This window comes from Bos javanicus, chromosome 2 (assembly GCF_032452875.1).
Source record: "Bos javanicus breed banteng chromosome 2, ARS-OSU_banteng_1.0, whole genome shotgun sequence".
Classification (NCBI taxonomy): Eukaryota; Metazoa; Chordata; class Mammalia; order Artiodactyla; family Bovidae; genus Bos; species Bos javanicus.
The window spans coordinates 131,608,093-131,623,618 of record NC_083869.1 but is presented as its reverse complement, the minus strand read 5'-3'; the positions used below and the strand labels follow the sequence as shown (position 1 = coordinate 131,623,618).

At 39.8% G+C, this 15,526-nt stretch overlaps 1 protein-coding gene across 2 annotated transcripts in view; it reads right to left on the bottom strand.

Annotated features, from left to right (window-relative positions):
- The window catches only part of EIF4G3 (eukaryotic translation initiation factor 4 gamma 3), a 353,949-nt gene that overhangs the window by 132,540 nt on the left and 205,883 nt on the right, over positions 1-15,526 (bottom strand). The window contains exon 12 of one of the 2 annotated variants that reach the window (XM_061394178.1): positions 3,473-3,581. In XM_061394178.1, the coding sequence (XP_061250162.1) occupies positions 3,473-3,581 (109 nt within the window). The remainder of the gene's footprint in view (positions 1-3,472; positions 3,582-15,526) is intronic. The other variant, XM_061394181.1, reaches the window with a different exon arrangement.

Below are 15,526 nucleotides of genomic sequence, written 5' to 3'. Positions count from 1 at the left end.
CAAGAGTACTGGAGTGGGTTGCCATTTCCTTCTCCAGAGGATCTTCCTCACCCTAGGATTGAACCCAGGTCTCCCGCACTGTAGGCAGACGCTTTACCGTCTGAGCCACCAGGGAAGTCCAAGGTAATGTCAAACATTTTTTAATTCATCCAAATCCACATCAAATATCAATTTGAAATGCTGATTTTATTATTCAAATTTCCACTAGGCATCAAAGAAAAAAATGAGAGGAAACAAAGAATTTTGCATTTCTCCTCCCATAAATCAATGCCTAAATGTGACAAGATACACAGGTATCTCCTAATCCAAAAATCTTAGGTCAGAGCTACCACCATCAAAATATTATGAATTCTTAGTACCATACATCAATCTACAGAGAAAGCCAGCATAAAGAAAGTATTTTAAGGCCTCTCTGCTTGGTAATTCTTAAGTATGCTTAGCATAATTATAACTAGCAAAAAAGATTCAGTTCAGTTCAGTTCAGTTGCTCAGTCATGTCCGACTCTGCGACCCCATGAATCACAGCATGCCAGGCCTCCCTGTCCATCACCAATTCCCGGAGTCTACCCAAACACATGTCCATGGAGTCGGTGATGCCATCCAGCCATCTCATCCTCTGTCATCCCCTTCTCCTCTTGCCCCCAATCCCTCCCAGCATCAGAGTCTTTTCCAATGAGACAACTCTTCGCATGAGGTGGCCAAAGGACTGGAGTTTCAGCTTTAGCACCAGTCCTTACAAAGAACACCCAGGACTGATCTCCTTCAGAATGGACTGGTTGGATCTCCTTGCAGTCCAAGGGACTCTCAAGAGTCTTCTCCAACACTACAGTTCAAAAGCATCAATTCTTTGGCGCTCAGCTTTCTTCACAGTCCAACTCTCACATCCATACATGACCATTGGAAAAACCATAGCCTTGACTAGACGGACCTTTGTTGGCAAAGTAATGTCTCTGCTTCTGAATATGCTATCTAGGTTGGTCATAACTTTCCTTCCAAGGACTAAGCGTCTTTTAATTTCATGGCTGCAGTCACCATCTGCAGTGATTTTTGGAGCCCAGAAAAATAAAGTCTGACACTGTTTCCACTGGATCCCCATTTATTTCTCAAGAAGTGATGGGACCAGATGCCATGATCTTCATCTTCTGAATGTTGAGCTTTAAGCCAACCTTTTCACTCTCCACTTTCACCTTCATCAAGAGGCTTTTTAGTTCCTCTTCACTTTCTGCCATAAGGGTGGTGTCATCTGCGTATCTGAGGTTATTGATATTTCTCCCCGCAATCTGGATTCCAGCTTGTGCTTCTTCCAGCCCAGAGTTTCTCATGGTGTACTCTGCATATAAGTTAAATAAGCAGGGTGACAATATACAGCCTTGACGTACTCCTTTTCCTATTTGGAACCAGTCTGTTGTTCCATGTCCAGTTCTAACTGTTGCTTCCTGACCTGCATATAGGTTTCTTAAGAGGCAGGTCAGGTGGTCTGGTATTCCCATCTCCTTCAGAATTTTCCACAGTTTATTGTGATCCACACAGTCAAAGGCTTTGGCATAGTCAATAAAGCAGAAATAGATGTTTTTCTGGAACTCTCTTGCTTTTTTGATGACCACGCAAAAGAAATGACATCTTGAACCCTGAAAATTCTTAACTCAGACTGAAAGCAATCTGAATGCTGACTCAAGACTGCTTGATCAATAGGAAGTAGCCTTCCAGAATACCTACGAACTGCCCTCCTGCAAGGTGAATGGTTTTAATGCAAAAAAAATTTAACTTTAAACATGTTATGAGTCTCCAACTCTGAACACTGCTGAAAGGAGTATTTGACAGTGCAACTTGTAGAATTATTCCAAACGTTTAGGATACGTTACTTATGTTGTGGCTTAGAACTATTTCATAAAACAAAATTTAGGCTTGTCTCTGTTCAAGAATACTAGGCTACTGAATACTAAAGGGAAAGAACACCACACTACTTTTGCATACTGTGAAATAACATCAAAACCGTGCACTACAAGTGTGTGAGCGTGATTAACTTGTAGTCCAGTGAAAAAACAATAATACTAAATACCTCCATTTTCATTATTTGCCAAACCCAAGGCTTTTTAAAGAATAAAAGTACAGAAACTACACATCAGCTACAGAATAATAAGGTGTTTGGAAGAATAAATAATTCAAGAAAATAGAAAACACATATGATTTTAATCATTCTTAGAATAAAGTCAGAAACATTATAAAAGCATGAACATAGTAACCTGCTTCCCCTTGTACCTAATGAATTCTCCCAATTTTAGCTGAAAGGTCAACCTAAATCCAACTAGGCAGGAAAGAAGGGGAGGCTATGATATCGCACTTCTGGCATGAGATTTTCCTTCAAGTTTCCTATTTTTAATCCAAGAGGTAATATGTGTCCTTATTTCACCAAACATTTGATCCCTTATGTCCAAGGTTAAGAGGGGAGACTAGTGTGATTCTGGATAATAATAACAGCTGTAATTTTGTTGTTGTTGTTCAGTCACTCAGTCATGTCCAACTCTTTGCGACCCCATGGACTGCAGCACAGCAGGCTTCTCTGTCCTTTACCATCTCCCAGAGTTTGCTCAAACTCATCCATTGAGTCAGTGATGTCATCCAACCATCTCATCCTCTGTTGTTCTCTTTTCTTCCTGCCTTCAATCCTTCCCAGAATCAGGGTCTTTTCCAACAAGTCAGCTCTTCACATCAGGTGGCCAAAGTATTGCAGCTTTACCTTCAGCATCAGTCCCTCCAATGAATATTCAGAGTTGATTTCCTTGAGAACTGACTAGTTTGATCTCCATGCAGTCCAAGGGATTCTCAAGAGTCTTCTCCAACACCACAGTTTGAAAATTTACTAGGTTGTAATTTACTAAATGTTTTTCCAATGCTTGGCATGTCCCCATAACAACTCTATAAGGAAGCTATTCCTCATTCCACTTAGTAAATGAAGAAATTAAGATATTCAGCATAATAACTCATCAAGACCAAATACTGCCGGATACAGTCAGGATCTGAACTCAGTACTGTCTTCAACTGAGGCTACAGAAGCTAAGCTTGTAAGAAGGAACATTTTATGTTTTTGAAAATAGTAAGAAACGCACGAACATGCTAAACTTACGAACAGAAACTGCTGTTCTGATAAAGCAATATATACATCGATTTATCTTCCTCAACCTTGTTCCAAAAGAAACCATTTAAGGCAGCTAAGCTTATACCTATAAATACACATTTGACAATGAGGCTTTACCAAAATGTAGGAAAAACTTTTACTCATCGTACCATACCTACTTTACTTTCTTAGAGGTAGAACACTTTGATTTTCTATCTCAAAACTTCGTTATAAAAGTGGGGATTCTAGATAATCCTCACATGTTTTATTCTTACTCTTAAATGATCAGGCAACATAATTAAGTTTTTTAGAAAAAGAGACTAAAGGTAAGAAGGAGGAAAACAGTCATGCACAAACCTTGCTTCTGGTCGCTCGCTGCAGTGACAGGGGTGCTGGCAGCAAGATGAGCGCTCTCCACAGTCCCATAGACCACAGGGCTGTGCTCGGGGACCTGGCTGGGCAGCTGCTGGGATTTGAAGTACAAAAAAGGGTGATAATGAGCGTGCGAACATAAAAACTAGCAACATGGAACCCAAGCAAGTGGGGAAGACAAAGTAAGGCAGGAGGTCACAAAATTAAACAAACAAACAAACAAACAAAGCAAGGAAAAAATATATAGGCCAGTTTAATAAATTCAAAAAGTATATGGGAAGACAAGGAAGAAAAGGAAAAGAGGCAGCAAGAAAGGGGGGGGAAAGAGATGATTAATATTAACCACAGCAAGAGAAGACCGCGCAACAATTATTAGTACAATGCACTCTCCAGTGTTCCTTCTAAGGACAGACTTTCAACCTAACAACAGATGTCACTTCTGAGAAGGAATTCAGCATCTTCTCAGTCAAGACCAATGGGACTTGGCCAACTTCATTTATAAATTACCTAGCAAAGTATGACAGTTCACCAGTCAAAACCAGGACAAACAAGACATGATGGGTTTTAAAATCAGTTACTGATTCAAGAAAACAATACAGAATGGTGATTCTGATCATTTGTCCATATAATCACAGAGGAGAAATGCAACTTGGAAAGCCTTTAAAGGAACTTTCACCTTAAAATGTCTTTAGATTCTGGGTCAAGGATGATATATTCTCAGAGGCAGAAAGCTGAGTAAAATATCTGGCTTTTCACAGGTAAGAGAAAACTCTTCTTTGCACTCAGCCAGTATATGGAATATAAATGTCCATCAAAATCCTAGCAGAGTAGGTTGAAAAACACTGCAGCCATTTTTCAACTTAGAGGGAACAAGAATTACACAAGAAAGAACAAGAACATTCAATCTACATCACATTCTAGTTAGGTATTTGTTCTGGACTTGAGGGTTACACAACAGCCACGCAAGAAAACAGTGTCTCTCCTAGGAGATCTAAGGTCAATTTTTCATAGCTATAATCGTCTACATCAAATTCTACCAGTGCTATAGAGCAGAGCTCCCTGCACAATCTGACTTTTATTTTTTTGGAAGGTAGGGGGAAATTCAGGGTAGATAGGGCCACTTAAAAGTAGGAGTTTATGAAAAATATATTTGAATCAGTATGTCTCACAGAGAGTAGGAACATAAAATGAAATATGAGTTCAAACATCTATTATTTATAATGTCATTTAACTAACTGCTTTTCATGATGTACAACGTGCATAATTTATGTAAGACTATATATGATGTAAAAAATAACATATAAAAACACAGACAATAGTATTATTTCACCTATGCATTATAAACCATGAAACTACTCACATTCCACAATTTCTTCTAAATGAAGACCACTAAAATTATATTTCCATATGTAAAAAATGAAGAGAGTTTCTATTTTCAACTTTGAATCACTGACAAATGGATAGTAATACTGTGATTACTGTACTCGGAATTCTTAGTTCCAGTGGGAAAAATTTTTTATTATTAAAAGTTAGGAAGGAATCACAGCTGTAAGGGAAAATAAGGTCACTCTTCCGTACCCACAGAGTGTGGCCCACATATATGCAGGCTTGACTGTACTGCTCATTTTACTTTCTAGACTTTTAGAGACTTAAACATTTGCAGATTTTGCTATCTGCGGGGGTTCTGGAGTCAATCCCCTGTGGATACCGAGGGACGACTGCAAGGACTCAGTTGGATTCTATGGCTGAAAACAGCTCTAGAACAACGGAAAGAGTCTATGTTATTTAACATTTATTAAATAGTCATCTACATAACTCGGGAAAGAAAGATCTGTATACTGTGTCACATTTACCAGAAAGAAATAAAATATTAACTATTTCAATAGTCTGGGAAATGAATAACCGATTGAAAACAGGGTATCTGCTGAAAGAAGGTCACCAAAATCAATAATACACATGGTGAAGGTGAGATTCTTAAGACAGTGAAAGACTGATGGTATCTGTAAGTATCTATAAATCTGTATAGATCAGAGAGTTTTTTCATCTAAGATTAAAATATCTTCAATCATATTAAATAGACAACTGCACAGACATTTTTCCATCAACTAAGCGCTAGGAAGACTTTATGTATAAAGATTTCTAAGAAAGGAGTGACTCATAGTTGGCTGGTTAACTCATAGTTCCAAATCCAGATATCTAATACATAGACTCAGAATGCTAGGAAGGTACTCAGTTTTCATAGCTACGAACTTCCCTGGTAAAAACTTCAAGCTTTCAGTGCAGGGGCACAGGTTAGATTCCTGGTCAAGGAACTAAGATCTCACCTGCTGCTCACTGCAGCCAAAAAAAAAAAAAAGCAATGCTCAGTTATAAAATGAAAAGGAATCAAAGATCTTACAGTGTCAATCCAACTTCAGCATTCTCTAAAGCCTCTGACAGGACCAAGAAAATAACAAGGTAATATACATCAATACTTTAATCTGGAAGATCAATTGGTGTCAAAATGTAAAATAACTCAATAAAGATGATCAGAGCTAAAAGATTAGGGTTTATTGGCAACATCACATTGCTGCAATAGTTCATGATTTATTTCATAGCTGAATTCCCTCCCCACACCAAATTTTTCAAAATCAAAGTTCAAGCAGAAGAAAAAAAAAATCTCATTTTTCAAACAGAGTGGTAAGGAAGCTTATTTACAGTAAGTATGGCAAGATATCACATACTTGATAGTATCCAAAAAGTGAATTCCCTTTATAAAGATTACTTGAGAATCTATTTTGTTAAAAATATATACATTAAAGTTGAAGTACTAGCCTGAAGGGAGAATGGTAGATGCGGGCTCACTGGAAGAACTCATTTTAAAAAAACCAAAAAATAGACTACAACACATAAAAGAGGTAACAGTATCTGGGACTGTCTTAATACTTCTTTGTACAGTTTAAAATTCATTTCTTAAGAGCAGATAAGATGGTAGGGCAAAAAAGAGTGAGCTTATCTCCTCTTACAAGCACATCAAAATCTCAACTGTCTATAAAAAAACCACTGATGAAAAAGACTGGAACCAGAAAAGATCTTCTACAATTAAAGACGTAAAGAAAGAACTACAAGATGGGTAGTGGGGCAGACTCATGATATAACCCAATCCCATACCCTTGGGTGGGCAACGCACAAACGAGAGTGTTATATTGCAGAGGATTTCCAACAGGAGTACGAGTGAGACTCCCCAGTCCAGGGGTCCTGCACCAAGGTGAGACCCCAGAGCATGCAGCTTTGAAGGCCATTCTGGCTTAATTTTGGAAGTCCCATAGGACCGGGGGGCAATAGAAACGCCACTCTTAAAGGGTGTACACAAAATCTTATATGCACTGGGACTCAAGTCAAAAGCAGTACTATGGCAGGAGCCTGGGCCTACTTGCTGGTCTTGGGCAGTCTTCTGGAGAGGTGGGGAGGATAGGTGGTGACTGTGGCTCACCCTGAGGACACAGATAATAACAGCAGCAGCCATAACTGGGGACATTCTACTGCGTCAACACTGCTCTTGGCTCACTAGCTCCAAGTTCTAATCCTAATCCCACACAACAGCTTTAGGCATGAGCGCAGGGATGCCTCAGGTCAACCAACTGGGGAGGAACAGAGCCCTACCCATAAACAAATTGCCAAAAGACTTCCTGAGCCCACAGTCATCTCCAGACATGCCTGAAGACATGTCCCTTCCCACTTGAGGGCCACGAGCTCCCTTCCGACCATCAACAGACAACCACTGTCCCTTCCCTCAAGGAAGCCTGCTTGAGACACTAGACCAGCCTCATGCAACACGGGGCAGGCATCAGATGCAAGAAAACCACGATCCTTCAGCCTGCAGACCCAGCCCACTCACACCAGTCCAGACCTTACCCTGGGATCAGCTGGGCCGAGGTTCAGTTCACTAGCCGGCCGACATAAGTTTCAGGATGCCCTGGATGTGACACCGAACTGTGTTAAGTACCTGGCTCCCCCACCAACAATCTGAAACAAGTTCTACGATCCCTGAGGCCTGCAGCCAGACTTCAGGAACTAGTTCTGCATGACATTACTAACCCCAGGACCTGGTGTAACCTGCCACTGGGCAGCAAAACAGCCTCAGAGTCTTTGGGACTGTGACTCCACCCACCAATGAGTCAGCACTAGGCCAAAGGCCCCCGAGGAATCTACCACAAGCTATCTCCTGATCAGGCCCACTAAAGAGCACCGAGCAGCATCCACACAAGGCAGGGCCTGGCAGTCAGATACACTAAGGGCCAGAAGAGCCTACCAGATGAGCCACGCAGTCAGCCTGTTACACAAGAAGGACCAGCTTAGCCCTCTGAGCAGGAACCCCTAATGGCATGCAGCTTGAGTGACAAGAGGGAACTGCACCTCTGGGGTAAACAGGGGGTCTCCTACAGAAGAACACATTCCCAAGGCTGAGAAATGTGACCAACCTACCTCATATATAAAAACAGAAAAAAGCAACTCAGTCAAAATGAGGGGGCAGAGGAACATATTCCAGGTGAAGGAACAAGACAAAAGGGCAGGGAAAAACTAAGTGAAGTGGAGACAGGCAATCTACCAAAAAAAGACTTCAGAGTCATGATCACAAAAATGATAAAGAAGTCAGGAGAAAAATGGATACAGAATGAGAACTTAGAAGCTTTTAACAAAGAGTTAGACAAATATGAAGAACCAACCAACCAGAGATGAAGAATACAACACGTGAAATGAAAAATACACTAGAGGGAATCAGTAGTAGACAGACACAGAGGCATGGATCAGTAAGCTGGAAGACAGAATCATGGGATTCACTGCCACTGAACAGAAAAAAGAAAATAGGGCTGTTTAAGAGACCTCTGGGACAACATCAAGCACACTAAATATTCACATTATAGGGGTCCAAGAAGGAGAAGAGAGAGAGAAAGGTCCGGAGAAAATGAAAGACTCTATCCAGCAAAGTCCTTGATTAGATTTGATGGATAAATCAAAAGCTTTAGAGACAACTGAAAGCTACAAGAGTTCAGCACCACCAAACAAGCTTTACAACAAATATTACAGGAACTTCTCTACACAAAAAACTAGAAACAATAAAAATGTAAAATGAAAAAACACACCGGTAAAGGCAACATGCCAAAGCCTTTGACTATGTGGATCACCACAAACTGGAAAATGCTGAAAGAGATGGAATACCAGACCACCTGACCTGCCTCTTGAGAAACCTGTATGCCGGTCAGGAAGCAACAGTTAGACAACAAACTGTTTTTCAAATAGAGAAAGAAGTACGTCAAGGCTGTATATTGTCACCCTGCTTATTTAACTTATATGCAGAGTACATCATGAGAAACGCTGGGCTGGAAGAAGCACAAGCTGGAATCAAGACTCCTGGGAGAAATATCAATAACCTCAGATATGCAGATGACACCACCCTTATCACAGAAAGCAAAGAAGAACTAAAGAGCCTCTTGATGAAAGTCAAACAGGAGAATGAAAAAGTTGGCCTAAAGCCCAACATTCAGAAAACTAAGATCATGGTATCCGGTCCCATCACTTCATAGCAAATAGATGGGGAAACAGTGGAAACAGTGGCTATTTTGGGGGGCTCCAAAATCATTGCAGATGGTGACTGCAGCCATGAAATTAAAAGACTCTTGCTCCTTGGAAGAAAAGTTATGACCAACCTAGACAGTATATTAAAAATCAGAGAGATTACTTTGCCAACAAAAGTCCATCTAATCAAGGTTATGGTTTTTCCAGTAGTCATGTATGGATGTGAGAGTTGGACTATAAAGAAAGCTGAGCACCGAAGAAGTGATGCTTTTGAACTGTGGTGTTGGGAAAACTCTTGAGAGTCCCTTGAACTGCAAGGAGATCCAACCAGTCCATCCTAAAGGAGATCAGTCCTGAATATTCATTGGAAGGTCTGATGTTGAAGCTGAAAGTCCAATACTTTGGCCACCTGATGCGAAGAGCTGACTCATTAGAAACGACGCTGATGCTGGGAAAGACTGATGGCAGGAGAAGGGGATAAGAGAGGATGAGATGGTTGGATGGCATCACCAACTCAATGGACATGAGTTTGAGTAAACTCCGGGAGTTGGTGACCGACAGGGAGGCCTGGTGTGCTGCAGTCCATGGGCTGCAAAGAGTCAGACACAGCTGAGCGACTGAACTGAACTTAACATACACTGTTAGTGGGAATGTAAACTGGTGCAGCTCTTGTGGAAAACAGGATGGCGGTTTCTCAAAGACTAAAAATAGAACTACTATAAGACCTAGTAATTCCATTTCTGGGTACATATTTAAAAAAAAAAAAAAGACCCAAAACATTAATTTGAGAAGCTACATGGGTCCCTGATGTTCACAGCAGCATTATTGATAATTGCCAATATATGGAAGCAACCTAAGTGTCCATCAACAGACCAGTGAATAAAAATAAGAGGTGGAATACATACACAATGGTATACTACTGAGTCATTAAAAAAAAAAATCTGCCATCTGCAGCAACACGGATGGATGTGGAGAGCCTTTTGCTAAGGGAGAGAAGTCAGACACGGAAAGACAAATACTGTGTGATACCACTTACTGGTGGGATCTGAAAACCACAACAAACTAGTGAGTATAACAAAAAAGAAGCAGACTCACAGATATAAAGAGCAAACTAATGGTTATCAGTTGTGGGGGGGGGCAGTATAGGGGTGGAGAAGTGGGAGGCACAGATTACTGGGCCTCAAGGGTGCGTTGTACAACACAGGAAAGCAGTGAAGGTTTTATAATAACTGTAAATGGAAAAGTAGGCTTTATGAGTTTCATAGAAATTTTAAGATCAGATTTGACAGATTTAAAAAATAAATTAAATTCCTTTGTCTTAACATAACCTACATGGTTTCTACCACAAAAGATGTCACCTTTATTTGCTATCTATTTTAAACTTATATATGACAAGATGCTTAAGTACAGAAGGAATTGGAGACAGGAGACCAGCAGCTATGGCCCAGGGTTCACATGCTTATTTTCATATTTCTGATGGGATAAGAACTTTTTACATTTTAAACAGGGAAATTTTAAAAGAACAATATTTCATAACACATGAAAATTATAGGAAACTTACAAAATTTTATTGGAACAGCCATTCATTTACATATTCTCTACGGTTGCTTTCATGCTACAACGGCTCAAAATTCTCCAAGCCAGGCTTCAGCAATATGTGAACCATGAACTTCCTGATGTTCAAGCTGGTTTTAGAAAAGGCAGAGGAACCAGAGATCAAATTGCCAGCATCCGCTGGATCATGGAAAAAGCAAGAGAGTTCCAGAAAAACATCTATTTTTGCTTTATTGACTATGCCAAAGCCTTTGACTGTGTGGATCACAATAAACTGTGGAAAATTCTGAAAGAGATGGGAATATCAGACCACCTGACCTGCCTCTTGAGAAATCTGTATGCAGGTCAGGAAGCAACAGTTAGAACTGGACATGGAACAACAGACTGGTTCCAAATAGGAAAAGGAGTACGTCAAGGCTGTATATTGTCACCCTGTTTATTTACTTATATGCAGAGTACATCATGAGAAACTCTGGACTGGAAGAAACACAAGCTGGAATCAAGATTGCCGGGAGAAATATCAATAACCTCAGATATGCAGATGACACCACCCTTATGGCAGAAAGTGAAGAGGAACTAAAAAGCCTCTTGATGAAAGTGAAAGTGGAGAGTGAAAAAGTTGGCTTAAAGCTCAACATTCAGAAAACGAAGATCATGGCATCCGGTCCCATCACTTCATGGGAAATAGATGGGGAACCAGTGGAAACAGTGTCAGACTTTATTTTTCTGGGCTCCAAAATCACTGCAGATGGTGACTGTAGCCGTGAAATTAAAAGATGCTTAGTCCTTGGAAGGAAAGTTATGACCAACCTAGATAGCATATTCAAAAGCAGAGACATTACTTTGCCAACAAAGGTTCGTCTAGTCAAGGCTATGGTTTTTCCTCTGGTCATGTATGGATGTGAGAGTTGGACTGTGAAGAAGGCTGAGCGCCGAAGAATTGATGCTTTTGAACTGTGGTGTTGGAGAAGACTCTTGAGAGTCCCTTCGACTGCAAGGAGACCCAACCAGTCCATTCTGAAGGAGATCAGTCCTGGGTGTTCCTTGGAAGGACTGGTGCTAAAGCTGAAACTCCAGTCCTTTGGCCACCTCATGCGAAGAGTTGACTCATTGGAAAAGACTCTGATGCTGGGAGGGATTGGGGGCAAGAGGAGAAGGGGATGACAGAGGATGAGATGGCTGGATGGCATCACTGACTTGATGGACGTGAGTCTGGGTGAACTCCAGGAGTTGGTGATGGACAGGGGGGCCTGGCATGCTGTGATTCATGGGGTCGCAAAGAGTCAGACACGACTGAGCGACTGAACTGAACTGAATTGAAAGACAGTCGGCTGCAAAACCAAAAAATATGTACTAACTGGCCCTTAACAGAAAAAGGTTGCTGACTCCTATTGTAATTCAGAGAGAAAGAGACTCCAAATAGTTATAGAAATATAACCAAGATGCTGATGTAATTTATTATCATAAGAGGTTATTTGAATGCTTCACATTTCATCATTTATGTGTAACTGATTCTTCAAAGTCCCATTCAATGACTTTAAAGTTAGCATTGTAATAAATATCTAATGTGTTAAACACATACAAAGGCTTCCCTGGTGGCTCAGATGGTAAAATATCTGCCTCCAATGTGGGAGACCAGGTTCCATCCCTGGGTTGGGAAGATTCCCCTGGAGACGGGAATGGCAACCCACTCCAGTAATCTTGCCTGGAGAATTCCATGAACAGAGGAGCCTGGTGGGCTATGGGGTCGAAAAGTGTCGGACACGACTAAGCTACTAACACTTTCTCTTTAGAACAGCTAATGAAAAGGTATTAAGCAGTTACAGACATATACAAATCCTGGGGATAAACAACTATTGCCCATAACTGAGAAACATTATGAAGATTAGAATGGAAAAAAATAAATGGCACCGGAAAAAAGCACCAAAACACGCTTCTTTTCTAAGTGAGAGAGAGAATTCTCTAACAAAGAATTCCCTTCCTAAGAATTCACTTAGAAAGCTGTGTGTATCTGTGTGTGGGAACTCAACATGTTTGAGTTTTTCCCCTGGCATCTATCACATACAAAACATTGAGAACTCATGGAGAATAAAACGGAAAAATCCTTAGCTTCTACAGCTTATGATTCTTTCAAGGGAAGTACATTAAAGAATAAAACCTGTACACACACACACATACACACACACACAGACAAATAATATTCAACCATAAAAAAGAAATCTGCCCTTTGCAATAGCATGAATGGACCTTAAGGTCCATACTAAGTGAAATAAGTAAGACAGCGAAAAAAACACAGTACGATCTACCTTGAATGCAAAATTAAATAATAAAACAAAAGTCAAAGAAAAAGAATAGATTGGTGGGGGGTAGGGTGGGAAAATGTACAAACTTCCAGTCGTATTTTATAATTCATGGAATGTAATGAACAGCGTGGCAATTACACGTAATAGTACCATATTACATATTTGAAAGTTGCAAAGTGAGTAGATCTTAAAAGGTCTCATGGATAAAAAACTGTTCTTTTAACTATGTATGGTGGTGACAGGTGTTAAGTAGACTTATAGTGATCATTTTACAATACATACAAATATCATTACACTGTATATCTAAAACTAATGTAATGTGATGTGCCAATTATACCTCAATTAAAAAGTAAAATGAACAAGTAGACAAGATGAGGCAAGGAAATGAGTAAAAAAGTTAATGTTCTTTATAGAAATTGAAGTGGTTTAGAGAATAACAGTAGCAGTGGAGATGGTGAAAATGAGCCAGATAGGGCTTGCTGATAAAATGGTTGTGGAATATGAAACCAAAATTGAAAGATGACTCCTAGGCTCACTGTCTGAGCAACTGGCACAGACTACAGTATAATTTATACACAAAAAAATCCAAGGGAGCACACCAAACACCTCAGGAAATAGTAACACAGGACTCACAAACTCAAATGCTTTTGTAAACAAATAGGTGACCTAAATATGTGACTCAAGAGTATAAAATAAAACAGAACAATGAAACAAACTAAAGAATGTATGTCTAGATTAAAGGCATTCAGACTGATGAAAACCTTTTTTAAACACTAACCTGAAAAACACCACACATCTGCAATACAGAGTATCGCTTCCTTAAAGGTGTCAGGAATGCTGAAGGAAACTCAGACACTCAACGTAAAAGCTGTCAGGCTTAACAAGAGGGCATGCATGCTAAGTCACTTCAGTCGTGTCCTACTCTTTGCGACCCTATAGACTGTGGCCCACCAGGCTCCTCTGTTCATGAGACTCTCCAGGTAGGAATACTACAGTGGTTTGCCATGCCCCGCCCCCCGCGGATGTTCCCAACCTAGGGACCGAACCTGCATCCCTTATGTCTCCTGCATTGGCAGGCGGGTTCTTTACCATTAGCACCACCTAGGAAGCCCTAACAAGAGAGTTAAGGGGGCTAAATGACAACAACAAAAACTTTAAAAACCAAGAATAATGCGGATAAAATTCACTGTAAAATAGTAAAATATATTAACAGCTACAGTATGTAAGATAGTACAGTAATTGTATTAAGCAGCTCAATGGAAGGAATTCTTCTGGCAGTCCAGAGGAGGATGCAACAGCAGCAATGCCCAGGGCAGGTCCAGTCCTTTCATTGGAGAACTATGATCCCCCAAGTCAAGGTCACAGCCAAAAACAAGAACAGATCAGGGGAACAGAAAGGGCTGAAGAAGACCCAGGAATATTTGATAATTCAGTAAACAATTAAAACATCTAAAAACAAAGGGTCAGTGAAGACCTATTCAATAAATAAAGAAACAAAGAGACAAACTGCTTGATTAAAAAAAGGAGAATGAGGAGAAGAAGAAAAAAGTAGGCCCCAAATCTCATTGTATGCATCAAAATAAATTCCACGTCAATCAAAGATAAAGGTCAAATAACCAAACTTAAATACTGCTCATTTTATTATCTTTGATGGCAAAATCTTTCAAAGTTTGGGCCTCAAATCATCAGTTACTTATTAAAAATCAGAAACCTGTGAACAGATGGGGGAGGGAAGGAAGGCTCAAGAGGGAGGAGATACATTTGTGATTATGGCTGATTTGCACTGTTGTTCAGAAAAAAGCAACAGAACACTGTAAAGCAACTTTCCTCCAATTAAAAAACAAATTAAAAACTTACGAAGAGAGGAAAAAAGATTTTTAACTTCTATATAACAGAAGGCATCATTAAAGTTAAAATACAATCATCAAACTAGAAAAAAAATTACATATGGCCAAGGGATTTCTTTAACATTTAAAGAATGCTTATATATGAGAAAATCATCACTCCAAAAGAAATGTGTACAAAAGACATGAACATAAAATTCATACACACACAAATAACCAATGAACATCAAAAAATTTAACTCCACAAATCAATCAATAAAAATTAAATGAGGTATTATTTTGAAATCTATCAATAAGGCAACAATGTAAGGAAATGGGTATTCTCTTACATTGCTATTAGGACATTACCTGGTACATTTCTGGAGGCTATAATCCCAATGTAAAGTTGTTCATCATAGCATAGTTATTATTAGTCATAAACAAGGAAAGAATAAGAATACATATCAATTAAATAAACTAGGGCACATCCCAACAAGGAAATACCACGTAGCCATTAAGAATTACAGTACCTATAATCAAACAAGAATATTCTGCATGATCGCTGAAAACATAGTACTTATACAATGTCACAGGGACCTCCCTGGCAGCCAGTGTTTAAGATGGGACACTTTCACTGCCATGAGCTTGGGTCTGACCCCTGGCCAGGTAACTAATATCCCACAAGCCAAGTATCTGACCAGCCAGAAAAAAAAAGTCATGAATAAACCCAAATATATTCAACTATACGTGGGAAGGTAGAGATACACACACACACACACACACTCACTCACACTGAAAGATGT